This window comes from Chlorocebus sabaeus, chromosome 14 (genome assembly GCF_047675955.1).
Source record: "Chlorocebus sabaeus isolate Y175 chromosome 14, mChlSab1.0.hap1, whole genome shotgun sequence".
Taxonomy (NCBI): domain Eukaryota; kingdom Metazoa; phylum Chordata; class Mammalia; order Primates; family Cercopithecidae; genus Chlorocebus; species Chlorocebus sabaeus.
The window spans coordinates 23840478-23866723 of NC_132917.1; the positions used below are offsets into that span (position 1 = coordinate 23840478).

At 43.9% G+C, this 26246-nt stretch overlaps 2 protein-coding genes across 12 annotated transcripts in view; both read left to right on the forward strand.

The window, feature by feature from the left end:
- Window positions 1-19814, forward strand: part of FAM228B (family with sequence similarity 228 member B) — a 50160-nt gene extending 30346 nt beyond the window's left edge. Inside the window, 5 exon segments of the mRNA XM_007971305.3 lie at window positions 11810-11917; window positions 14472-14586; window positions 14588-14619; window positions 17807-17863; window positions 19533-19814. Coding sequence (XP_007969496.3) covers window positions 11810-11917; window positions 14472-14586; window positions 14588-14619; window positions 17807-17863; window positions 19533-19569 — 349 coding nt within the window. The 3' untranslated portion in view covers window positions 19570-19814.
- Window positions 19815-19906: 92 nt separating this feature from the next.
- The window catches only part of FAM228A (family with sequence similarity 228 member A), a 40518-nt gene continuing 34178 nt past the window's right edge, over window positions 19907-26246 (forward strand). For 6 of the 11 annotated variants that reach the window (XR_012095230.1, XR_012095228.1, XR_012095229.1 and 3 more), the window contains exons 1-2: window positions 25160-25286; window positions 25577-25680. Coding sequence is in view for 7 of the 11 variants with exons in the window: in XM_073022816.1 (XP_072878917.1) it covers window positions 25588-25680 (93 nt within the window). In the remaining 4 variants the exon portion in view is untranslated. Of the gene's footprint in view, window positions 24899-25158; window positions 25287-25576; window positions 25681-25771; window positions 25982-26246 lie in introns of those variants that run through there. The other 5 variants (XM_073022814.1, XM_007971312.3, XM_038006627.2 and 2 more) reach the window with 4 other exon arrangements.

Sequence of the window (26246 nt, forward strand, 5' to 3'; positions counted from 1 at the left end):
TTTTGAGATGATTTCTTCTTGCTCATTAACATCCCTTTCTTTCAGATTAAAGAACTCCCTTTAGCATTTCATATACGATAGGTTTGGTATTGATGAAATCCCTCAGCTTTTGTTTGTCTGGGAAGGTCTTTGTTTCTCCTTCATGCTTGAAGGATTTTTTTTTTTTTTCTGGATAATACTATTCTAGGATAAAAGTTTCAGTCAGCACTTTCTTTTCTTTTCTTTTGTATTTTATTTTAGAGACAGATTCTCACTCTGTCATCCAGGCTGGAGTGCAGTGGCATAATCTCAGCTGACTGCAACCTCTGCCTCCCAGGTTCCAGTGATTCTTGTGCCTCAGCCTCCCGAGTAGCTGGGATTATAGCTGTGCACCACCATACCCAGCTAATTTTTGTATTTTTAATAGTGATGGAGTTTCTCCACATTGGCCAGGCTGGTCTTGAACTCCTGACCTCAAGTGATCCACCTGCTTCAGTCTCTCCAAATCCTCAGATTACAGGCGTGAGCCACCATGTCTGGCCATGTTAGCACTTTAAATATGTCCTGCCACTCTCTCCTGGCCTGTAAGGTTTCCACTGAAAAGTCTGCCGCCAGACATAGTGGAGCTCTATTGTATGTTATTTGTTTCTTTCCTCTTGATGCTTTTAAGATCCTTTCTTTATTCTTGATCTTTAGGAGTTTGATTATTAAATGCCTAGAGGTAGTCTTCCTTTGGTTAAATCTGCTTGGTGTTCTATGACTTTCTTCTACTTGAATGTTGATACCTTTCTCTAGGCTTGGGAAGTTTTCTGTTGTTATCCCTTTGAATAAACTTTCTACTTCTGTCTCTATCTCCCCTGTAAGGCCAGTAACTCTTAGATTTGTACTTTTGAGGCTATTTTCTGATCTTACAGATGTGCTTCATTGTTTTTTATTTTTTTTCTTTTGTCTTCTCTGAATGTCTGTTTTCAAATAGCCTGTCTCCAAGCTCACTGATACTTTTTTCTGTTTGGTCAATTCTGCTATTAAAAGACTCTGATGTATTCTTCAGCATGTCAGTTGCATTTTTCAGCTCTAGAATTTCTGCTTGATTTTTTTTTTTTTTTTTGAGACAGAGTCTTGCTCTGTCACCTAGGGTGGAGTGCAGTGGCGCAATCTCGGCTCACTGCAACCTCTGTCTCTCAGGTTCAAGTGATTCTCATGCCTCAGCCTCGTGAGTAACTGGGACTACAGGCACCTGCCACCACGCCCGGCTAATTTTTTGTATTTTTAGTAGAGATGGGGTTTCACCATGTTTGCCAGGTTGGTCTCGAACTCTTGACATCAGGTGATCCACCCGCCTCAGCCTCCCAAAGTTCTGGGATTACAGGCATGAGCCACAGCACCTGGCCTCATTATAATTTTTGGTGATTTTTTTTTTTTTTTTAAGCTCATTAGCTATCATTAATGCTGTGTATTTTATGTGTTTCTGTGTGGCCCCAGACAATTTTTTTTTTTTTTTTTTGAGATAGAGTCTTGCTCTTTCCCCCAGGTTAGAGTGCAGTGGTGCAATCTCGGCTCACTGCAACCTCTGCCTCCTGGGTTCAAGCAATTCTCCTGCCTCAGTTCCCTGACTTAGCTAGTATTACAGGCATGCACCATTACACCTGGCTAATTCTTGTATTTTTATTTTTATTTATTTATTTATTTTGAGACAGTGTCTCACTCTGTCAGCCAGGCTGGAGTGCAGTGGCATGATCTTGGCTCACTGCAACCTCTATCTCCTAGACTTAAGCAATTCTCCTGCCTCAGCCTCCTGAGTAGCTGGGATTACAGGTGTGTGCCACCACACCTGGCTAATTTTTGTATTTTTAGTAGAGACAGGGTTTCACCATGTTGGCCAGGCTGGTCTCAATCTCCTGACCTCAGGTAATCTGCCCACCTTGGCCTCCCAAAGTACTGGGATTACAGCCATGAGCCACTGTGCCTAGCCAATTCTTTGTAATTATTTCAATTTCTTGAAATAATTCTATCAAATTTGTCTGATAGAATTCTGAATTCCTTCTCTGCGTTATCATGAATTTCTTTGAGTTTCTTCAGAATAGCTATTTTGAATTCTCTGTTTGAAAGGTCATATATCTCTTTTTCTCCAGGATTCGTCCCTAGTGCCTTGTTCAGTTCATTTGGTATGCCTGTATTTTCCTGGATGGTGTTGATGCTTATAGATATTCATCAGTGCCTGAGCATTGAAGAGTTAGGTAAAATGTAGTCTTTACATCCTGGGTTTGTCCTTCTTGGGAAGGCTTTCCAGGTGTTTGAGGGCATTTGGGCCCCAAGCCCAATAATACTGTGGTTTTTGCAGACTCATAGAGGTATTGCCTTGGTGGACTTTGATAAGATCCAGAAGAGTTATCTGGTTACTAGGCAGAGACTCCTGATATTTACCCCCACCTTCTCCCAAACAAACAGTCTCTCTGTCTGTGCTGAGCCACCTGGAGCTGCGGGTGTCGTGATGCAAGCACCCCTGTGGCCACCATTACTGGTGCTGCATTGGGTCAGACCTGAAGACAGTACAGCACCGGGTCTTGTGCAAGGCCTTTCCCTTCAGGGTGTGAGTTCCCCCAGGTCCTGGGCATGTCCAGAGATGCTGTCTGGGAGCCAGGGCTTGAAGTAAAAAAGCCTTAGCAGTTTACCTGATGTTGTTTTCTACTGCAGCTAAGCTGGCATTCACACCACAATACAAAATCCTTCCCACTCTTCCCTCCCCTTTCCACATGCTGAGAATCCTCTTCCTGTGGCCACCGCCACCACTGGTCTATGGGGATTCTGCCAGGCCACCACTGATGTTTAATTAAAGCCCAAGAACTCTTCCTTCAGCTTGTGGTGAATGCTGCCAGGCCTGGGACTCACCTTCAGGGCAGTGGACTCCCATTTGGTTGAGGGCAGGTCCAGAAATGCTGTCCAAGAGCCCAGGCCCAGACTGAGGGACCCAAAAAGCCTGCTTGTTGCTCTATCCTACTATGACTGAGCTGGTACCTAAGGTGAAAACCAAGTTCCCTTTCTTCTTTCCTCTGTTTTTCTCAAACAGAAGGAATCTTTCACCATAGCCACCATAACTGGGAATGTTCTGGGTCACTGCTGAAGCCAGCACATCTCAGAGTCCAGGGCCCCCGGTGTACTCCCTGAGTGTCGCTGCTGCTGGTTTTCAGGGCCCAGGGGCTCCTTAGTCAGCAGGCGATGAATCCTGCCAGGATTGTGTCCTTCCCTTCAAGGCAGCAGATTCCCATTTGACCCAAGATGTGTCTAGAAAAGTCGTCCCAAAACTAGGGCCAGGAATGGGGACCGCAGGACCCTGCCTGCTATTCTATCCTGCTGTGGCTGAGCTGGTATCCGAGGTGCAGGACAAAGTCCTCTTTGCTCTTCCCTCTCCTCCAAGCAGAAGGAAGGTGTCACCTTTGGAGTTGCTGCAAGCTGCACTGCCTGGGGTTGGGGGAGGGATGGTGCAGGCACTCCCTTAGCCATGCCAGCTGGTGTCTCCATAGGTCATGTGCCACCCTAGTTTTCTGGCTCTGAGCTCAGCCCAACAGGAGGAATTGTCTAGGAATTACAATCCTTGTTCTTAGACTGCCTTTCAAGTTTACCTAGGAGCCCAGGATACTTCAGCCTACAATGGTGAGGCTTGTGGAGAAACTCAAGTTCCGATCACTGGGCTGGGCACTTTCCCTCTGGCTAAGGCTGGTCCAAATATTTGCTTCCTGTGCGGGTGCTGGCTGAGCCCAGCATGGCTTTATTCTCTCTTGTGACAGGGCAGAACCAAATTCAACATAAGTCCCCTAGTCACTGGGCTCACCCACTCCAAATGCACAAACTCTCTGTACACACGGCTGACTGGGGAATAGGAGAGGGGTGGCATCAGTGATTTAAGACTGTCCCTCCTGCCCTCCTCAATGCCTCTTTGAGTAATGTGAAGTCAAAACAAGGTACTGTGATTGCTCACCTGATTTTTGGTTTTTGTGATGGTGCTTTTCTGTGTGCAGATAGATGTTCAAATTTGTTGTTTCAGTGCGGGGAATAAAGGGTGTGGGCTTCTATTCCACCATCTTGCTCTACCTCCAGCATGTTTTCATATGCTTCTTTGCTATAGACTATTTTCACATGTTGATTTGTCATCTTTGTGTCTTCTTTGGGGAGGTGTCTGTTGTTCATTTGATCATTTTTAAAATGGATTGTTTATTTTCTTATTGTTGAGTGTTAAGAATTCTTCGTATATTTTGAATGTAAGTCCCTTATCAGGTATATATTTTGCAAATAATTTCTCCCAGTTTAAGGCGTATCTTTTCATTCTCTTAACAGTGTCTTTTGCAGAGCACACATTTTAAATTTTAGTAAAGTCCAGCTAATCATCAATTTTTTTCTTTTTTTATCTGAGCATGAGAGCATGAAAGGAAAAAGAGAGGAAGCCACCCTTTCCTCTCATGTTCTACCAAAGGCGAAGCAGGTTTTTTGTCCTGCTTCTTGTGGGAGGTACTTGTCTTTGGAATTCAGTTTACTTCTTTGCCTTGATATCTGATGGGCTCAATAAAAGTTATGTTTTTGTAGATTATCTGGCCTTTTTTGACCTTGGGGTGAGAGCACCATTATTTCTAGAACATCATTATTTCTATTTTAGGATGCTTTCTACATCCTAAATGGAAGCAGAACTAAAATCATTTCATTTGTTATTTTTAAAAAGTGGCCACAAATGGCATTGTGAATGTTACATAAGATAGAAATAAACCTTAAGACAGAATTCTGAAAAAAATGGCTGTTACTTTTTTTTCTTTGTCTACTTTGAGCATCATAATCCTAGCTCTAGTAATTAAATAGGTTCTATCCAAACCAGGAGTCTATTTATAATAGGTTTAACTCTGATCATGTATTAAGATGATATTTAGAATATTGATTTTATAGTGAGCAATTAATGGGCATACGGTGAGTTCCAGTCACACTGTTTTCACCCTTACTAAGGTGCTGGTGGTGACTAATGTGGTAAAGAAAATGTCCTTTTTAGATGATTGTCATATTATCTTCTGTGGCCTCATACTTCTCTAGCCTTATGGGGGCTGGCATGTTTGGGGGTGACTGGCTTTTTATATGAGCCCTTTTACTGAATCTTAGTCTTTACACACTAAGCAAGTGTGTGCCAGAAGTCATTGAAGACCATGCTCATATATATATACATATATATATATATAGTTTGTTTGTTTGAGATGGGTTTTCGCTTTTGTTGTTCAAGTTGGATTGCAGTGGCCCAATTTTGGCTCACTGCAACCTCCGCCTCCCGGGTTCAAGCAATTCTTCTGCCTCAGCCTCCCGAGGAGCTGGGATTACAGGCATCTGCCACCATGCCTGGCTAATTTTTTGTATTTTTGGTAGAGACAGGGTTTCACTACGTTGGCCAGGCTGGTCTTGAACTCCTGACCGCAGGTGATCTGCCCGCCTTAGCCTCAGTGCTGGGATTACAGGCGTGAGCCACTGCACCTGGCCACTATGCTCATATTTTTATTTTTTATAGAGGAATTTCCTGTATTTCCTATAGACGAACAGCTTCTCTCCAATATATTTTTCAAATTTTGAAGATAATTGTGATGCCGCTTTTTGGTCTCTGGCCTGAACACTTGGGGTCCACATCCCATACTGTTATGCAGAAGGTGCTGATGGGGCCAGGAGTCTGAGAGTGGGAAGAAGCTCAAGTGCTTAACCACTAAGACAGTTCTGGAATGTCTTCATGAGACAGAGAAGACTGTAGCAAGATGAGTGTGCCTTCTGTGTTCCAGTCACAAATATTCAATTGTCTGTTTTCCACACATAAGTCAAATTCAACCTATCCAAAAGTGCTTGTCACCTTATGCATCTAACTTGCTTTTTTTGTGTTCCTGGTTATAGGAAATATCAGGGTTCTTCTTTATCGCTCATTATCCCTTTACTTAATCCAGCACTGGGCTCTGTCATATCCATTCCTAAATCTCCTTCTAATTTGCCCCTTCTGGCCAGGAGTGGTGGCTCACACCTGTAATCCCAGCACTTTGAGAGGCTGAAGCAGGTGGATCACCTGAGGTCAGGAGTTCGAGATCAACCTGGCCAACATGGTGAAACCCCATCTCTACTAAAAATACAAAAAAATCAGCCAGGCATGGTGGCACAAACCAGTGATCCCAGTTACTCTGGAGGCTGAGGCAGGAGAATCGCTTGAAGCCTGGAGGCAGAGGTTGCAGTGAGCCAAGATCGTGCCATTGCACTCCAGCCTGGGCAACAAGAGCAAAACTCCATCTCAATAATAACAACAAAAACAACAAAAATAATAATAATAATAATGGCCGGGCGCAGTGGCTCAAGCCTGTAATCCCAGCACTTTGGGAGGCCAAGGCGGGTGGATCATGAGGTCAGGAGATCGAGACCATCCTGGCTAACACGGTGAAACCCCGTCTCTATTAAAAATACAAAAAATTAGCCGGGCGTGGGGTGGGCGCCTGTAGTCCCAGCTACTTGGGAGGCTGAGGCAGGAGAATGGCGTGAACACGGGAGGCGGAGCTTGCAGTGAGCAGAGATCACGCCACTGCACTCCAGCTTGGGCGACAGAGCGAGACACCGCCTCAAAAAACAACAACAAAAAATAATAATAATTTGCCCCTTCCTAAACATTCCCGTAAACCAAATTCCCATGATCATATCCAATCTATAACATTTATTATTTACTGAGCTCCTATGTACCAGACACTGTTACACATTCCTTTTTTTCCCCCAGCTTTTTGTTTCATTTATCTTTTGTGTTTTTTTGTTTGTTTGTTTGTTTCAGTTTCATTTAGTTCTGCTCTGATCTCGTTATTTCTCTTCTGCTGGGTTTGGGTTTGGATGGTTCTTGTTTCTCAGGTTCTGTAAGGTGTGGCCTTAGACTGTTTGTGCTCTTTCAGACTTTGTGATGTAGGCTTTCCTTTTAGCACGACTTTTGCTGCACCCCAGAGGTTATGATAGGTTGTGTCACTATTATCCTTCAGCTCAAAGACTTTTTAAATTTCCATCTTGATTTCATTGTTGACCCAATGATTGCTCAGGATCAGGTTATTTAATTTCCATGTATTTGCATGGTTTTGAGGGTTCCTTTTGGAGTTGATTTCCAATTTTATTCCACTGTGGTCAGAGAGAGTACTTGATATAATTTTGATTTTCTTAAATTTTCTGACACTTGTTTTGTGGCCTATTATATGGTCTATCTTGGAGAACAGTTTAAAGTGCTGATGAATAGAATGAGTTGTACACTTCTTAACGTGCTAATTTTGTTTCATGTTCATAGAAACTTTATTTGGTAGGTACTGTTACACAGATGACTTAAGGACCTTGTCAGTTTTATAGCAGGATTTTTCAGCTTTGGCTTTATATCAGAATATCATGGAAAATTAAAAAAAAAAAAATCCGGCCGGGCGTGGTGGCTCACGTCTGTAATCCCAGCACTCTGGGAGGCTGAGGCGGTTGGGTCACCTGAGGTCAGGAGTTTGAGACCAGCTTGGCAAACATGGTGAATACCTGGTCTCTACTAAAAATACAAAAAATAGCCAGGCGTGGTGGTGCATGCCTGTAATCCCAGCTGCTCAGGTGTCTGGGGCAGGAGAATTGCTTGAACCTGGAGGCGGAAGTTGCAGTGAGCCGAGATCACACCACTGCACTCTAGCCTGGGCAACAGAGTGAGACTCCGTCTCAAAAAAACAAAAACAAATTTTCAATATCCAAGCCATGCCCTAGACAAATGAAGTCAGAATCTCTGAGGGTGGGATCTAGACATCAGTCTTTTTTCGAGATCCTCAGATGATTCCAACACATACCAGATTGAAAACCACTTATTTATAGCCATAAGGCAGTAGATTCAGAAACTAAACTAAGGTCTCTGACTCCACAGCCTACATTTTAAAACACAGTGCCATGCTTTCCCTTATGTTACATGGTGCTACCAGGGTGAAATGTGGCATGTCATGTTACTGCCTGACTTAATCTCTTTAGTGATTCCTGTGTCCTTCAGTTAAAATGTTATCTCTTTGGTATGACATACAAGACTGGGCTGATTTTTCCCTCCCTTCTACTCTATACTCCAACAATACCAGGTTTTCCACAAAGTACCTGAATAAATGCTATTCTTCACACATGCTTTCTCTCTGAACCGTCTTTTTTTTTTTTTTTTTGGAAGACATTGTTTCCAAGACTCTGTTAAAATGCCACTTTAAAACTTTCTCTCTGAAGTTGTTCCAAACCACTTCCTTACACTAGGCTGTACAGATTAGTCTCTCTTTTGTCCCACCGTGTACTTTTTCATCGATCACACAGTTTGCACCTGTTTACTTGTCTGTGTAATGAATGAATGGATGACCAGTCACTGATTAAGTCTGTGAATCTAGGTTGTAGCCATTTTGCAAAGAACATTCAATACTGCTGAAGAGTTGGGAGTTTATCATGTAGGGAATGGGGAGTCAGTGAGGATAGATGAGGAGGGGGGTGAGATGCTGGAGATGGTGCATTTAGAAACTTTAATCTGACGTGTGAGGTATGTGACAGTTTGGATATAGTATAGGACTGGAGGTTGGAGGTCACTGAAGAGTTTTTTTAAAAAATAAGAATCCACATTTTTGGTAATAAGAGCCTCAGTCACGATTGTGACAAGAGGAGTGAAACAGAGATCGATAGGATGACACAAGGGAATTCTAGATTTTGGTGACTACATTTGGAGGTCCAGGGAGAACTAAGAGTCAGAGAGGAGCTCAAAGTTTTGAGAATTGTTGTCGTATGTATTAGTTTCCTGGGCTTGCCGTAACAAAACACTGCAAACTGAGCACTTGGAATGACAGGAATCTATTCTCCACAGTCCTGGAGGCTGGAAGGCTAACATCAAGGTACTGGCAGGGCCACTCTTTCTGAAGGCTCCTTGTCTCTTTCCTAGCTAGTGATGGTTGCAGCAATCCTTGGTGTTCCTCGGTTTATAAAAATAAGAATCCACGTTTTTGGTAATAAGAGCCTCAGTCACGATTGTGGCAAGAGGAGTGAAACAGAAGTGAAACGCTTCAGTTATAGCCTTATTTCTGCAGTCTCTGCCTCCATCTTCACATGGTCTTCTCTCTGTGTCTGTGTCCAAATTCCCGTCTTCTGATAAGGACACCTGTCAGTGGGTTAGGGTCCACCACCCTAATTCAGTATTACCTCATTTTAACCTGATAACATCTGCAAAGACCCTATTTCCAAATAAGGTCAAATTCACAGATGCCAGGGATTAGGATTTGAAGATATTTTTTTGGGTGCATGCAATTCATCCTATAACATTACATTAATTCATTCCATCAAAGAATCATGTATTGAGTTGTAATTGTCTTTAAAGCATTCACAATCTAATAGAGAAGATAGATATTTAAGCAGATCATTCTATTACAATGTTATATGCACATATTATTATGGACACGCAAAGAAGGGTCATTTAACCTAGCCTAATAGAAAGGAGACAAAGGTAGAAACTTGGATAAAAATAGAAAAGGAGGAACAACAGTTTCTTGGGATTTGAATCACTCAATGCTTTGTTTTATAATTTTATTAATTTAATAAATGACCTCTAGTTTGGGTACATCCATGAGGAAACATCCCATCTGAAGTTACCAATAGGGATTCGGTACAGTTCTGTAGCAGATATAGATATGGGAGATAGCTACAAAGAGAAAGGAATCCATATGCATCCCGTCCCTCTTTCCATTTTTTTTTTTTTTGAGACGGAGTTTCACTCTTTTTGCCCAGGCTGGAGAGCAATGGTGCGATCTCGACTCACCGCAACCTCCGCCTCCTGGGTTCAAGCGATTCTCCTGCCTCAGCCTCCCGAGTAGCTGGGATTACAGGCAGGCGCCACTATACCTGGCTAATTTTGTATTTTTAGTAGAGACGGGGTTTCTCCGTGTTGGTCAGGCTAGTCTTGAACTCCTGACCTCAGGTGATCCACCTGCCTCAGCCTCCCAAAGTGCTGGGATTACAGGCGTGAGCCACTGCGCCCAGCCCCTCTTTCCATTTTATACCAAATTTCTGGGATCATTTTCCTTTGTTCTAAAGTTTGGCCTTTACAATTCAATGTTTGTTTACCTTTGAAGATAATTTGCCAAGCACACGATTCTAGGTTGACATTTATTTCGCTTGATGTTTTAAAGACATAGTTCTCTTGTGTTTTGGCTTCTATTGTTTTTGAGAAGTCTGCTGTCATTCTGATTTTTTTGTCCTTTTTCTGTGGCTGCTGTTAAGATCTTCTCTTTAGGTGTCCTGCATTCTCACTGCTGGTGTCTGGGTATGGGTTTCTTTTTCTTTTTTCTTGAGATAGGGTCTCATTTTGTCACCCAGACTGGAACACAGTGGTGCAATCTTGGCTCACTGCAGCCTTGACCTCCTGGGCTCAAGCGATCCCCTGTCCTCAGCTCCCCAAGTAGGTGGGACTACAGGCATGCACCACCACACCCGGCTAATTTTGTGTTTTTAGTAGAGATGAGGTTTCACCATGTTGACCAGGCTGGTCTCGAACTCCTGGATTCAAGGGGTTTATCCATCTCAGCCTCCCAAAGTGCTGGGATTGCAAGCGTGAGCCACTGCACCCAGCTGGATTTCTTTTTATTTAACCTACTGGTATATGTTGTGCTTCCTGGATCTCTGTATTCATGTTTATCATCAGTTCAGGAAAATATACAGCAATTATTTTAAATATTGCTTTTACTTAATTCTTTGCATTCTGCTTCTGGGCTTAGATTAGATATATATTAGGCCTTCTTATTATCTTAATATCTTTTAATATGTCCTTTATATTTTCCATTTTCCTAGGCAATTTCTTTGTATATATTTTCCAGCTTGCTAATTCTTTCTTCACTGTGTTGGATATTAAGATTTTAATTTCTTAAATTTCCTTTTTTTCCCCCGATATACTTGTTCCTTCCCGATAGGCTCTTATTGCTTTCTTATCTTGGTGATTGCTTCCTTTTCTTCTTGAAGCGTTTCACACATTGCTATACTACATTCTATGCCTGCTCTGTGCTAGCAAAATGTATGTTCTGTTCAGGGCCAATATCACCGTTCCAGTCAACCCTTCCGTGGGTGCAAGATTGGAGGACTCTAAGGTACCTCTCTGCCACCGCATGGCAAAGGACTGGGAAGTGGAATGTTTGGATTCTCTCTAGGGAAAAACATTTTACATAATGCTTATAAATGACACAATTTCTGTGGCTTATTTTTACTACAGATTTTCAACTCTTAGTGGATAGGGAGTACTTTAAACTTTGCTTAACTGATCCTTGGTTCTCAGTGAATAGTAAATCAATCTCCATCATGGTTTCAGAAACTCTAAAACAACTAATTTCATCCAAGAATATATACCAGTTTGGAGTAATGATGTTTTTGTCTCTATATTTAGTAGTCAGTGTATAATAATACTTCCTACATAAATGTAAGCTAGTATTGTTTTCAAAACATTCTTATACAGCCAGGCGTGGAGGCTCATACCTGTAGTCTCAGCACTTTGGGAGGCCGAGGCAGGAGGATCACGTGAGGCCAGGAGTTTGAGACCAGCCTGGGCAACATGTTGAGACCCCATCTCTAAAAAAAATAAAAAATCCTTTGGCGTGGTGGTGCATGCCTGTAGTTCTAGCTACTTTGGAGGGTGGCTGAAGTGGGAGGGATCCCTTGAGCCCAGGAGGTTGAGGCTGCAGTGAGCTTTGATTGCACCACTGCACTGCAGCCTGAGCAATAGAGAACGTGTCTCAAAAAACAATATTAAAAAAGAACAAAAAACCTTCTCAAACTTGTTATCTTGTTTAAGGTTAAAGGTGAAAGTGAATTTTAACGACTGTAGTTTTGATTTGAAACCCTTGGCAAGAGCTCCTTATCTTTTGGAATCCCAGGAAGAAGAAAAAACAGTTATTTACAAGTAAGTCTGTTCTTCCATAGCTTTTCTTTTCTTTTGCTAAGATGCTAGACTATGCTGTCATCCCCTGCCATCCTTTCATGTTGTTGAGACAGTGCTGAGGCACACACCAGGCTCCATTGTGGGAGGACACCGGGCATATCCCACCACTGTGTCTGGTGAGGTGGCAACACTTCCCAGGCTTTTCTGGTCTTAAAGAACAAGTAGGCTGGGTGCGGTGGCTCATGCCTGTAATCCTAGCAATTTGGAAGGCCGAGGTGGGTGGATCACCTGAGGTTAGGAGTTTGAGACCAGCCTGGCCAACATGGTGAAACCCTGTCTCTACTAAAAATACAAAAATTAGCCAGGCATGGTGGTGGGCACCTATAATCCCAGCTACTTGGGAGGCTGAGGCAGGAGAATTGTTTGAACCCGGGAGGCAGAAGTTGCAGTGAGCCAAGATTGTACCACTGCACTCCAGCTTGGGCGACAGAGCAAGACTCTGTCTCAAAAACAAACAAACAAAAAACAACAACAACAAAAACAAGTAGCTAATACAGAAATAACACACACAGAAATGGAAAAAAAATTGTTAACAACTTGTACTAAAGCTAAAAGGTTAGGAGATTTAAAATTGAATTGGAGTAGTATAAATGGAGTTTGGGACTGGTTTGGGTGGGTAGTAGCTGTTACAATATCTTACCCAGAGTGAAAGATGTTATAATCAGAGAAGTGGTACATACTATCAAATACTATGTATATAATGTGAGGAATCATCTCAGCTAACTGGTTATAGAATTAAGAGATTTCTCTGCATAATTACATAACTTGTAACTATCTGGTTAAAAGTCATGCTGTCCCTCAGATATTGCTGGAGGGAATGTAAAATGGTGCAGCAACTTTGGAAGGCAGCTTGGCAGTTTCTCAAGATGTTAAACATTAAATTATTATGTGACCCAGCAATTCCGCTCCTAGGTTTCTACTCAGGAGTAATGAAAACATATATCCACACAGAGGCTAGGATGTGGGTGTTCGTAGCAGCATTATTCACAAGAGCCAAAAAAGTGGAAACAACCCAAACGTCTATCAGCTGATGAATGGATAAACAAGATGTGGTATATCCATACAATGGAATAGTGATACATGCTGCAGCATAGACAAACTTCAAAACCACTGTACTCAGTGAAGGAAGCCAATAACAAAAGGCCACATATAGTATGTTTTAAAATACAAAATGTTCAGAAAAGGCAAATCTGTAAAGACAGAAGGCAGATAGTAGTTGCTTAGGTCTGGGGATGGGAGTGGAGAGTGACTTAATGAGCATGGAGCCTTGGGGTTGATGAAAATGTTCTAAAATAAGATTGTAGTGGTGGTTGCACAACTCTGTAAATATACTAAAAACCATTGACTTGTACACTTAAAATGGGTGAATTTAATGTCATATAAATTATACCTTATTAAAATTGTTGATAACAATAAAAAAAAAAACAAAAAACCTAGCCAGGTGGAAGAAAAGTGAGCTTATGTGACTTTCTAGGAGATGAGCTTACAATTCTCTGTTCCTAAAAAGTGCCCAAAGTAAGCTGCAGTAGTTTCTTTTCCTGAAGAGGCTCAGAATTTGTTGAATAAATACAGTGTGGCAGAAGCTGGAGGGCTTTTAGAGATGCTGGTATGACCAGCAGAGAGAATGACTGATTATCTCCCGAGGACCTCAGTGATGTAAAGGAGAAACAGATGACAGCTGGGGAGGGCACTGGCCAACATGGGCTTACTGTCCTTGAGGTGTGGTTTAACCATTTGCTGGGTTGTCTTTTGAATAGGAGCCACAATTGAGGGGAAAAAGGAAGTGTCCAAACTAAGCCCTATTTGCTTGGTAGCTGAAGGCCTTAACAGATACAATGATTGATTGAAAAGATAGAATTGAGAATCAGTCTTGCATATTAGGTTCCAAAGCAGTAAGTTCCTCTGCAATCACTAATTGCCAGAGTCTCAAATAGACCTGTTTGGGTAAGACTTTAGGATAAACGGCATCTTAATTCTATTTAATTTTGATAAATGATATAAAAGGAGAGATTTTGTTCTCAAATACATCTTCTAGCAGAGCGAGACCCACATGTGAAGGAGGATATTGCGTTGCTGGAGTAGTGGGGTCCTATATTTTAGACTAGAGGCTTAAGTCTAGGCTCACTCTAGAAGGAGGAGGAAGACTGGATTCTCTTCCATGAAAAGGGAAGCATCCCAATTCTGGCAGCAGGGGTGGAGAAGGCACATTTGTCTTTGGCAGAGTTAGACCTTCTCAGGGAGGGCAAACTGGACAGCTCTGTGAGGGATCCTTCACTCCAAAGGACCCAAAGCTGTCTGATGAAGCAGCACAGAGATTACAGATGAAACAGTGACTAGAGCAAGGCAATACTATTTATTTGGATTTATTTTCACACAAAAAAACATGTAAATACATTTATTTTCACAAAAATACATACATTCACATAGAACTCATCACCTTCAAATTTAAATAAAAATATTAAGTGCTACAGTTGAGAGTTAAGAGAATCCCTTCCTTTCTGGTTCCTTCATGCAGAAACAAAGGGTCATCCTTTCTAGGAGGAGAACAGCCGTGTTATCGAGACGGAAAGAATCCAAGTGCCAAAGAGGCCACCTCTGAAGGGTATTTTTCTTCCTTGAGCCTCAGCCAGGAAGGAGGCAGAACAGGAGGAAGACCAGAATGGGTAAGAGCTGGGGCTGTCCCATTTCATCATACATAAGGCGGCAACCACTGATACCAAAATCTGAGCACCTGGGAACTTTCTTTGTATGGCAGGCTCCCAGGAAGAGAGGAGGCAGTGGAGAATAGGTTAGAAGCAGCTGAGGGGCAGGTGCCCTTTATTCAGAGGGAATGGAGAGAGCCACCTGGCTCCCTGGTGGAGCCACCCCGGTGGGTGGGCCACGCTGTCCAGGATTTCCCTAGCCCCTCTCTCATTCTGCCATCTCTACCCTGTCTCTACCGTCTACCACTTAGCATAGCCAAGCCAGGGCCCACATTTTGTTAACCTTAAGGCAGTCAAGATAGGTAGAAAATTTTCAAAAGGACCAATACTAAATTAAAGTAGTAAAATTTGGGAAGTGAAAGCCCCCATATTGAGAGATTGCTGGCAGCAGAGAGGAGCACCCGTGCTTTCTCACTCGGCACCTCGTGACTCCTGGATTGCATTAGGGCCGAGTGAGGGCTTGTTCTCTGTGGACCCTGGAGTAGGCCCTGTGACTGGTGAAAAGGATCCCAGGAGAAAACTCATGAATAAGGGAGAAAGTGAGACTTCAGACTGAAATTACTAGAAATGCTTGGAAGTAAAGGAGGAAAATGAAACTGAGGAACCAGACCAGTTAATTAAAACCTGGAGTAACCAGGAGATCCAGAGTTTCCTAAAAGAATGGGAATTTCTTGCATTTGAAGAGTTGAGAAGAATCATGAATTATTGAGAGGAATTGCCTAGTGTCTCAAGCAGAGGGGCATAAAGAAGAGCTGGCGCCGATATCTCCAGTTGACAAACTTTCAGGGCTCATTCTGGACTCCTTATGAGGCCAACTGAAGGCCAGGGAGCAACCCTGGCCCTGTCCTTACAGAGGGGCCCTACACAGGATTCTGGGATACAGATAAAAGGACAATGCCTTTTCAGGTCCTCTGTGCAGATGTGATCGTCCCTCCAACTCCTAGTGCCAGCCCCTGTCTGCTCTGAGGCTCTGCTATTAGTCCCCTATGTGATCTCCAAGAAGGATCTTCAGGTCCCAGATGGGGGCCTTCCACGGTCAGCTCCATGCCTGTCATCTGCTGTTGTCCCTGCAGCCCCCAGCCCCTAGCAGCAGCTGTCAACCTCTTCTGACCCTGATCTCAATTTTGAACTTAAAGACATTTAGAACCTGGATTCTTGATTCTGTGTGAGTGAACATGGAAGAGCACAATTTTATATGGTGCATGACTCCTTCCTCTCCCAGAATGTGCAATAAATGAAGAAAAAAGCCCTAACATTTAAAATGTAAAGTTTATAGAAATACTAGGTGTTGGGCCATGTGTGGTGGCTCACGCCTGCAATCCCAGCACTTTGGGAGGCCGAGGTGGGCAGATCACCTGAGGTTGGGAGTTCGAGACCAGCCTGACCAATATCAAGAAACCCTGTCTCTACTAAAAATACAAAGTTAGCTGGGCGTGGTGGAGGGCGCCTGTAATCCCAGCTACTCAGGAGGCTGAGGTAGGAGAATCGGTTGAGATTGCGGTGAGCTGAGATCATGCCATTGCACTCCAGCTCAGGCAACAAGAGCAAAACTCCCATCTCAAAAAAAAAATCTCTATAGATAGATATATATTTAACATATATATTTACATATGTATAGATATACACATCTATATTTACATATCTATCTATCTGTCTATCTGTCTATTTATAGGTGTTTACAGAGCATAGATTTCACATCCTAAGGTAATGATAGTTAAACTTAGTGGCCATTTGACTGAGCTAGCCCAACCTACCATTTCTGGGTCTAGGTGGAGCTTCTCCCTCCAGTTCTCCTGTCCAGAGTCAGCTTCTTAGGAGTGTATGCGAGAAGTCATGGCCTTCCTCCCCACGTGAATGGCCTGTCTTCTGAGTATCCTTCAATCTTGCCATCTTCCTTTCTGACTGTCTCTCCAGTTCCCCACTCCTATCCCTAAAGGACAGGGGCGCTACTTTTTTACTCATTCATGAAAATTTACTAACCTTTTCTTTTGTGTGTTTGAGCTCCTTTTACTGCCATGTTTTGGTATCCTCTCATGTGCTTGCTTGCTTCCTCAAAATTTTAACAAGCGCCAACTCTGAGCCAGGCAGTGTTTGAGGGGCTGGAGACACAGTGGGAAACAAAACAGACGGCTCCTATTTCCTGGAGCTTACATTTTGGTGGGGAAATAGACAATAGTCAACCAAATAAACACATAACATCACGTGAGTTAGTAATAAGGAAAACAAAGCAGGTAGAGGGGTGGGGGATGAACGAAGAGGACTGTTTTAGGTGGAGAAGTCTGAGGAGGCTTCTCCTCTGAGATGACGTTTGTGCAGCAGCCTGAGGAACCCAGGGAGTGAGGCGTGGAGAGATCTGGGGGAAGAGTGCTGCGCAGATGGATGGGCCCAGGCAAAAGCCTGAGATGGGAGTGAAGCTGGTGTGTTCAGGAAACAGCAAGAAAAAGTGGGGAGGCTGAAGACAGTGAGTGCTGAGAGAGGGCGGGAGGTGAGGCTGGAGCAGAGGCAGGAGCCAGGCAGGTGGGGGTTACAGGCCGGGACAGGGAGTTAGAATAAAATTCAAAGTGTGAGGGGAAGCGGTGCGGAGGTTTGGAGCAGGGGAAATAACATCTAGTCAGCACTGTACAAAGAAGAACATGGCTGCTGCATGAACAACTGTGGATGCTGGAGCCGAGGCAGGGCCGTCAGGCAGTGAGGGTTCCAGGCCACGTGACAGCGAGGACTCCAGGCTCCAGTGTGGGTGGAGGGGAGCTGGCAGAGCTTGTCTGTAGTTGTGGAAGTGGGTGAAAGCGAGAAATCAGTGCAGAGGGGCCTGGGTGGATTGTCGTCGTAGTCACTGACCCCTTAGGGAGGTCTAGGGGGAAAGCAGGTTTGCAGGGAGAGAAGTACAGAAGTGAGGAGTAATCGTGTTTGGGGCTGATTCCATTGCAATCATTACAATACCGAAGGAGGATTTGTAGGGTGTGATTTTAGAGCAACTGAGCTCTTCCCCTCACTGTCCATTTAAACCTGTTCTGTTGGGGTTGGTTCTTCCCCTGCCCTGGGCATTCTCAGACAGTAAAAAGCCTCTGGTTATGAAGACAGTCTGTTCAGTAACTAACATGGCCAGTCTCGTATAACATAATGACCAATGCTTCAATCTTCATTTAAGGTCTCCCTCCCCCCGTTTGGGGCTGCTGAAGCCGGAGCTGCAAGAAAGAAGAGGGAGGTAGATGTCTTCTCTCTTTCCCTTCTTACTGCCCTATTCCTTACCCCTCTTTCTTGCCACTGTGATTTCTGATATCTGCAGAGTCCACAGTGGGAGGGAGGAAAGAGAAGTAATGGGTGGGCAGGAAAGTTCTTACCTATTAATTTTATGACGATCTAGTTTAGTGTAGGGCATTCTGTGGGCTTGGCAGGGGTTTGAAGCTATGGTTTTTCTCATGGGGCACTTCCAAGTAATCTTCAGAGAAAATTCCTATTGCTCGGAATTTCTTGCCGGATTTCTTTTCCAGCTGTTTGCTTAGGACTGTCTCTGGCTCTGAGTATCTGATGGAACTGCCACTACTTCATTCTTCACTTAGGAACATAGCCTCTATCACCTAAAGAGATGCCGAGACTAAAATTAGATCCATTTCAGTATCTTTGTAGATGCCCATCCTGCACCCAGGAGGAGATATACAGTAGGCAGGTGGAGGTACAGGTCTGGAGTTCAGGGGAGACTGGGGGTGGAGATAGGTTTTTGAGAGTCATCTTCATATAGATGCTATGTGAAATCATGCAATCACCTGGGGGTGAGTGTCAAAGAGAAGAGGGCCGAGGGCTAGTCGTGCGGAATGTCAAGATTTAGAGGTTGGGGCAAGGAGGCAGAGCTGGTGAAGGAACATGCGTGGAGTGAGAGGCTGGTATGAAAGGAAGCAAAGCAGAAGTGTGTGCTGCTGCAGAGGCCAGTAGAGAAAGAGTTTCAGAAAAGAGGGCACGCTCTGCCACGTGGCAATGTAGCTGAGAGGGAGGTAAAATGAGGACTGGGAGATATAGGCGTAACTGCTGATTTTCATCAGAGAGGTTAAGTGGAGCAGCTGAAATGAAAGCTGATTAGAGTGGGTTCAGGAGAGAATTGGGGTGAGGATGTGGAGACAGAATAAGCAATGCTTTTGTGGGGTTTTGTTATAAAGTGGCTGGAGAAGGTAAGGCAAGGGAATGTTTTCATCAGCGATATTGATATGATAACATGTATGTTTCCTGATGGGAATGCTCCCGTAGAGAGGGAGATTTGATGATGCTGGAGAGACAGGCGGCAGAATAGAAGGGCAGAGTCCATCCACAGGTGAGGAGGTAGCACCCCGGACTCAGGTGGACAGGACACTCTATCCATTGTATGAAGACGGAAGGCCGAGTACATGGACGTAGGTCAAACTAGCTCAGTGGATTTTGCAAAAGAGTATTGTTTCCTTCTATTTACTCATTTTCTCAATGAAGTGAGATCATCAGCTGATAGGCAGAGAATAGAGATTTTTTAGAGGTTTGAAGAGAAAAGGGAAGAAAGGAACCTAGTATTTTCTGAATCACAATAATCCAAGTGGAAATTAGTACTCCAAACATGTTGACATCTGAAAGTTGAGACCACTGGAGTTCCCTCAAATCACGTCACACATCAGTGATCTGCCCCATCTATGTGACCACATCCCTGAATCGCAGTGCTTCTGACTCCAGACAGCGTGAGGAAAGGCTGAGGCAGGAGGCCTAGGTGGAGACCCTGCCTGAGAGATGAGTCACTGGGCTCTAGCAGGACAGGCTTCAGGGGGATCAGCCCAGCTTAGCTGGGGAACGCTTTCTGCTCTTGCAAGCCCCTCATCCCCATACCACACTCAGCTCTTCCGTTTTGTCACCTTCAAAAGGTTTCAGCAACCAAGGAGCACACACTCTGATCCTTGATTGGTGAAAGGATACGCAAAATCAGGCTGCTTCAGAGGAAGTCATCTGCTCGCAGGAATCAGGGTGAAGGCCAAGGAAGGCACTCAAGAATTGTCCTGTCTCTAAAAAAAAGCATCTGCAACAAACTTCCTTTAATTTTTGAGTTCAGTGTCTGTGATAATTAAGAAATGGCAATACCATGTATTTTCCCCAGAAGTTAAGAAATATTGCTGAATGAACCAATAAAAATAATTACAGCTCCCTTACTAAGTGTCCATCTTTGTTTATTTGGTTTGTTCCTAAATTAAGGTATGCTCCCTTTGGTCATGCACCCTTCATGACCACAGCCACATATCCTCCTGAGGTTTTTTCAACATTAGAAAATTTAAAAATTCATTTGGGGTTGGCCAGGTGAGGTGACTCACACCCATAATCCCAGCACTTTGGGGAGGCTGAGGCATGTTGCCCAGGCTGATCTTGAATTCCTGGGCTCAAGTGATCCACCCGCCTCGGCCTCCATCTGAACACCTGACTTGAGGTCAGGAGTTCAAGACCAACCTGGCCAACATGGCAGAACCCTGTCTCCTCTAAAAATACGAAAATTTGCCAGGTGTGATGGCACACACCTGTAATCCCAGCTACTTGGGAGGCTGAGGCATGAGAATTGCTTGAACCCTGGAGGTGGAGGCTGTCGTGAGCCGAGATTGCGCCACTGCACTCCAGCTTGGGTGACAGGGCAAGACTCCATCTCAAAAAAAAAAAAAAAAAAAATTAATGTAGGGTATAATTACTTGCTTGCTGATTCTAAACATCGCCTTCTGGCTTTTGTTGAATTTGAATCTTTGTCACAGGAAGACACAGTAGGACACAGAGCATAGGAGTGGAATTCTGTTTTCCTTAGGCAAAGGGACACCATAGTAACCTTTTTAAAAGACTTGGGGGAGTCTGATTTCTTCAGTTCTGTCTGTTCCCCACATACATATAATTCCAAGATCCCCCTCTTTCCTAGTCAATGCCCTAGATTTTGTATAAAAGACTGGCAGCAATGTTAATCCAACTGGAGTTGCAATTCAGCAACCTACAGGATCAATTTATGAACTTGAGGGTCACAGATGGAATAAGATTTATTAAAAATGGTGGCCCTATATTTTAATGCCTTTCACATTCTGGGATCTGAGTTTCATATTGTCTTGCTTTAAATTATCCATTTTTCTCTCATTCCATATTCCTCATCCTCTTTATTCTACCGTGACAGTTATCTAGTCTCCCAATGTCTCACCCCCAAACAACATATGGTTCTAAGTGAAACTAGATTTTCTTTCTTTCTTTTTGAAACAGGGTCTCATTCTGTTGCCCAGGCTGGAGTGCAGTGGCATGATCATGGCTCACTGCAGCCTGGACCTCCCAGGCTCAAGCAGTTCTTAGCCTTTCAGCCTCCCGAGTAGCTGGGACTACAGGTGCACACCATCATGCTTGGCTTATTTTTTGTAGAGAAGAGGTTTCACCATGTTGCCCAGGCTGATCTTGAACTCCTGGGCTCAGGCGATCTACCCACCTCAGCCTCCCAAAGTGCTGGGATTACAAGCGTGAGCCACTACACCTGGCTGAAAACTAGATTTTTAAAAACTTTATACTATAAACAATTTCAGAGAAGTATAGAAAAAATAGTGATAATTGTATAATGAATCCTTATGTATCTGACATCCAGCTTCAATACTGATTACCTCATGGCCAGTCTTGCTTTGTGTATATGCATACCTACTTCTCAACTCTAACTGGATGACTTTGAAGCAAATCCCAGATATAGTATCACAAATATAGTTGCTCATTCCATATGGTGAAGAGAAGATGCCTTTCCTTTCCCTGCACTTTGACATGAATACCAATTCCAAATACCTCACATTTCCTCTGAAGCCTTGTACTATTTCTGTATTATTTGAGATCATTTGTGTTGTAAGTAACAAGCTAACCAGAGCTAACATAAGCACAAATGGAATCCATTGGTCCCTAGTGGTCTAGTGGCTGGGATTAAAAAGAAAAAGAAAAAAAAAAAAAAAAGAATTTGTTGGAAGAGTGCCAAAGCATCTTACAGAACCCTGAGAAAAAACTGAATTCCACAGGAAGGGCAGGAACCTTGATAGCACTGGCCCCTGAGCAGCAGTCATCTCAGACCCTTCTAGGCTGTTGTCATGAACGTGACTCACACACCTTTCCAAGTCTCTGTTTTGGTTAGAAGTCTGTAATCCTAAAAGAAAGCCAGGAGAATCTGATCCTAGACTTGGGTCAGGTGTGCACTCCTTGACCAATTAGTCACAGAGAAGAACAGGAAGGTGCTCCATCGAGCCAGGTGAAGTGGCTTACGCCTGTAATCCCAGCACTTCGGGAGGCCGAGGCGGGTGGATCACCTGAGGTTAGAAGTTCAAGACCAGCCTGACCAAAATGGCGAAACCCCATCTCTACTAAAAGTACAAAAATTAGCTGGGCATGGTAGGGGGGCACCTGTAATCCCAGCTACTCAGAAAAGCTGAGGGGGGAGAATCGCTTGAACCCAGGAGGGGGAGGTTGCAGTGGGCCAAGATTGCGCCACTGCACTCCAGCCTGGGCAGTAGAGCAAGAGACTCCGTCTCAAAAGCAAACAAACAAACAAAAGTCTACCTCTGTGAGTGGAATCAGGGATTTGCCAGAGAGATGGGACCACGCAGGCATTTCTAATCCACTATGTGGAGCAAGGAGGCCAGGAATCACTGAAGAAAGCTGAGCCCGAAAAGGCAGACAGGAATCTTACACGTCATGCTAAAGGGTTTGGAATTTATGGGGAGACCCTGAAGGATTTTATAATACTCTATAGTTTTTGGCATTCTTTCCCTTTTATATTACCTCATCAGTCAAAACAGACTTCTAGAAATCACACCAGCATTAAAGGGATATTGTTACTTCACCTTGACTTTATATAGAAGGAGAAAAGTTTCAGTAAATCAATTCTGTTCCATGAATCAGTCATTAATGCCTTCTCCATAGCCATTCCTCTGTTCAAGTGAGTAAGTTTAGAAATTCTCTTAAGTTTTCTTTATAAAAGGCAGCCTAAATCTATTTCACACTTTTAAAATAAAAATCTAGGTGCAAGTTTGTTCTTATGGTTAAGATTAACATGTACACCTCACAAACATTGGGACTTTTGTTTTGTTTTCTGAGACAAGGTCTTGTTCTGTCTCCCAGCTGGAGTGGAGTAATACAAGCACGGCTCACCTCAGCCTCAACCCAGACTCAAACAATCCTCCCTCCTCAGCTTTCTGAGTAGCTGGCACTACAGGTGCCCGCCACCATGCCCAACTAATTTTTAAACATTCTGTAGAGACAAGGTCCCATTGTGTTGCCCAGGCTGGTCTTGAACACCTGGTCTCAAGCAATCCTCCTGCCTTGGCCTCCCAAAGGGCTGGGATTACATGCATGAGCCACCATGATTGGCCTAGACTTTTTGATTTAAAGAGACTCTTTGGATAGAAATGCTTTTCTCTGTTACAGTTATAAATGACTAAAAACACTAGCCATGCCAAAATGGCAACCAGAGGCCAACTGCAAAGCTTCAAAAGGTTTGATGCTCTCCTGGTAGACAAGTCTTCAGTCTCTTAAATGTTTTTTTAATATGTTGACATTGAAATTTCATTTTGTGTAGATGTCGGGGTTATGTTTCATTCATTCATTTATTCATCATTCACTTAGTAAGTATCTAAGTGCCTGTTTTTCCCAGGTGCCCTGCCCGGTTCTGGGGATATAAGGATGAGCCAACATAGGCCCTCTGTCTTAAAGTTAGTAGGAGAAACAGTGACAAAAGATTTTAATACTATGAGATTAACTTAGTTGTGATATGTAGAAAGAGACTCAGAGCCTGCAGCAAGAGCCTAGGTGAAGACTCAGTGAAGCACTACCTATTGAAAGGAGAATCTTTCAAATCCTTAACAGTTATTTCCACCATGTAAAAAAGGTGACATTACCAGGGAACATCAAAGAGACAAATGCTCAGGTAAGCTTTTAAATCATATGAGATTGAAATAATTTGATTCAGTAAATCAGGGAAACTTTTATTTTCAAATGAAGTAAGGAAGAAGCTAGGTAGAAATTAAAAATCCTATTTTGAATCACCTTTTGCTTATACTTAATGTAGTTTAAGCCATCAGTGTATTATACTTTTCTGCTTATGTCTACTCAACAGGAATTTTCTGTTTGCCTGCTATTTGGGTCAATCATAGATGGTCCCATGTTATGAGAAAGATGTAAAGATGAGATAGATTCAGCTCCTTTTCTCGACAAGATTATACCATATAAGGAACTAATTTGCTGAATGGTCCCTCAGTTAGCCTGACTAGAATCTCTAAATCATGGTCTACACAGCAGTAAACGAGGAACTTTGGCCCCTCAAGTATCAATGAATGCTAGCTGTGGCACCTGGATTCCTATCTCCACCTGGCAGTAATGAGGTAACCTCATTAACCCTATTCGATTGGTGTTGGAGAAAGCCAGCTAAAACAAAGTTTAAAATCCAGAGTCTCATAATATAAACTGAAAATGTTCAGACTTCAATAAAAAATAATCATACCAAGAACCAGGAAGATCTTTAGTTGAATGAAAAAGACAATAGAGACCAACAATGAGATGACAAAGATGTTAGAATAAGCCCAAAAAGACTTTTAAAGTTGCTATGAGAAAAATGCTTCAATGAGCAAATATGAATACACTTGAAGCAAATGAAAAAATAAAAATCCTGAGCAAACAGGAGATATAAAGAACCAAATGAAAATTGTAGACCTGAAAATTACAATAGCCAAAATAAAAAGCTCAGCAGGTAAGCTCAACAGTAGAATGGAGAAGATGGAGGAAAGAATCAGTGAGCTGGAAGATAGAACAATAAAAATTACCAAATCTGAAAAAATGAGAAAATAGACTGGGGTGGAGGAAAGAACAGAGGCTTAAGGGCTGTGGGGGCTATAATAATATTCATATCATCAGAATCCCAGGACGAGAGACACAGGCAGGACTAAAAAAAATACTTGAAGAAACATTGGCTGAAAACAGTAATCCTTGTTAATATCCTGTATCTTGATGTAGCTATGTCAAATCTTGGTTGTGATAATGTACCATACCTTAAACTATTAACAATAATTCCTAGATATCATTAAATATGTAGTCAGAGTGTTGGTATTTTCCTGATTGGCCCAAGTGTTTTGAAGTCGGTTTCTTCACATCAGAATCAAAACCAGGCCCACCTGTGGCACCTTCACCCTTCAGTGGGAGTGAGAAGCCGGACGCATCACTTAAAACCATTCCTCTTACGCTGTCGCCCTCAATCTTACAGGTAAATGGCAAATTCTCTTTCGTATTAATGTACAGGCCTCGATGAAAGTCCAGAAGGGCGGCGGGGGCCTTGGCGGTCGAAGGCCCGCGTGCCCGCCGGGGCCGCGAGGGAAGGGCGCCCCCGAGGAGGGAGGGCGAGGGCCAGGCGCTGGGCTGCATCACTGCGTTTCCGTTTGCTGTGAAATCAAATGGCGCCCTGCCCTTTCCCGGGACGTCGGCGTCCCCTTCCAGCTGGCGTCGGGGCAGCACTAGGGGCTGGCGTGGCGCATGCGCCCCGACGCGCGGGCTCGCGGGCTCCTTTCTCCGTTGCCGTTCCAGGACGCGGCCGCGGGGGAGCCCCACTGGCACGGAGCCGTGGGGCCTGCGACCACCCCCGGGGCTGGCCTGAGGTGGGGCCCGGGGAGGCCTGCGGGCCTGGGTGTCTCAGAGCCCAGGGAGGGCGGTGGCAGGGCTAGGGCGGCGCGACCCGGCGGAAGGGCCCGCTTTGGCCCAAGGACTACACGGGAGCGGGTAGCCGGGAACTGTTGAAGCGCCCAGGGCGCCGAGGATCCCGGTTTGTTGGGTGACTGGGCCCAGCTAGAAAGGGGCCAAGCGGGATTCGAACACTCCCTCAGCCCACAGGCCCAGCTCTCAACGGTAACCGTTGTCCTCAGCCTCAGTTTACCTTTTCTTCCCTCAGGGATTCTGTCCATGGCTGCCACCAAAACTTGGATTTACGATGAACATTTCAGGCCAGAAAAGTTAAGAGAATGGCCGGAGCCCGAGTCCGTTTCTTTAATGGAGGTGAGAGAACGTGGCGTTTTGAGACGTCATTTTGGCGGTGGGTCCCCTCGAGTCTGGGAACTGTTTATCTTAATCTCGCTTCTGTTCTCAGGACTGGGACAGTGCCTGGTTTAAAGCAGGCGTTGAAGGGGAGTGTTCCGGGCTCAGATTTGGCCGAGAGTGTGGCCAAGAGTGTTCCCAGTCGCCAGCCTGGGGACTGGTGCACCGACGGGGGCAGGCGGGTGGGTGAAGGCAGCAACCCCAGCTCCCCGGCAGGAGAAGCCAGGTCTGGGCTTGCCAGTCAGTTCTGCTTTAGGATCTGGTAATGATTTTCTCATAAAGTTTCATTGTTTTGTATCATTCTATGATTTGCCTCGCCGTGAAAAACTCTTGGAAATTTCCCCTTTTGCCCTGGTGGCAGTCGGAGTAGTGAGACGCTTATTTTTCTGTGTGTGTGCGCACAGAAAGCCGTGGATTTCAGAAGTGCTGCTGCAAATCATGACCTTTTCCTTATATTTCCTGACAAAATCACAAAGAAGAGCCATCAAAGACAAACTTTAATTTCTTTAAACAGAAAAAGATTATTT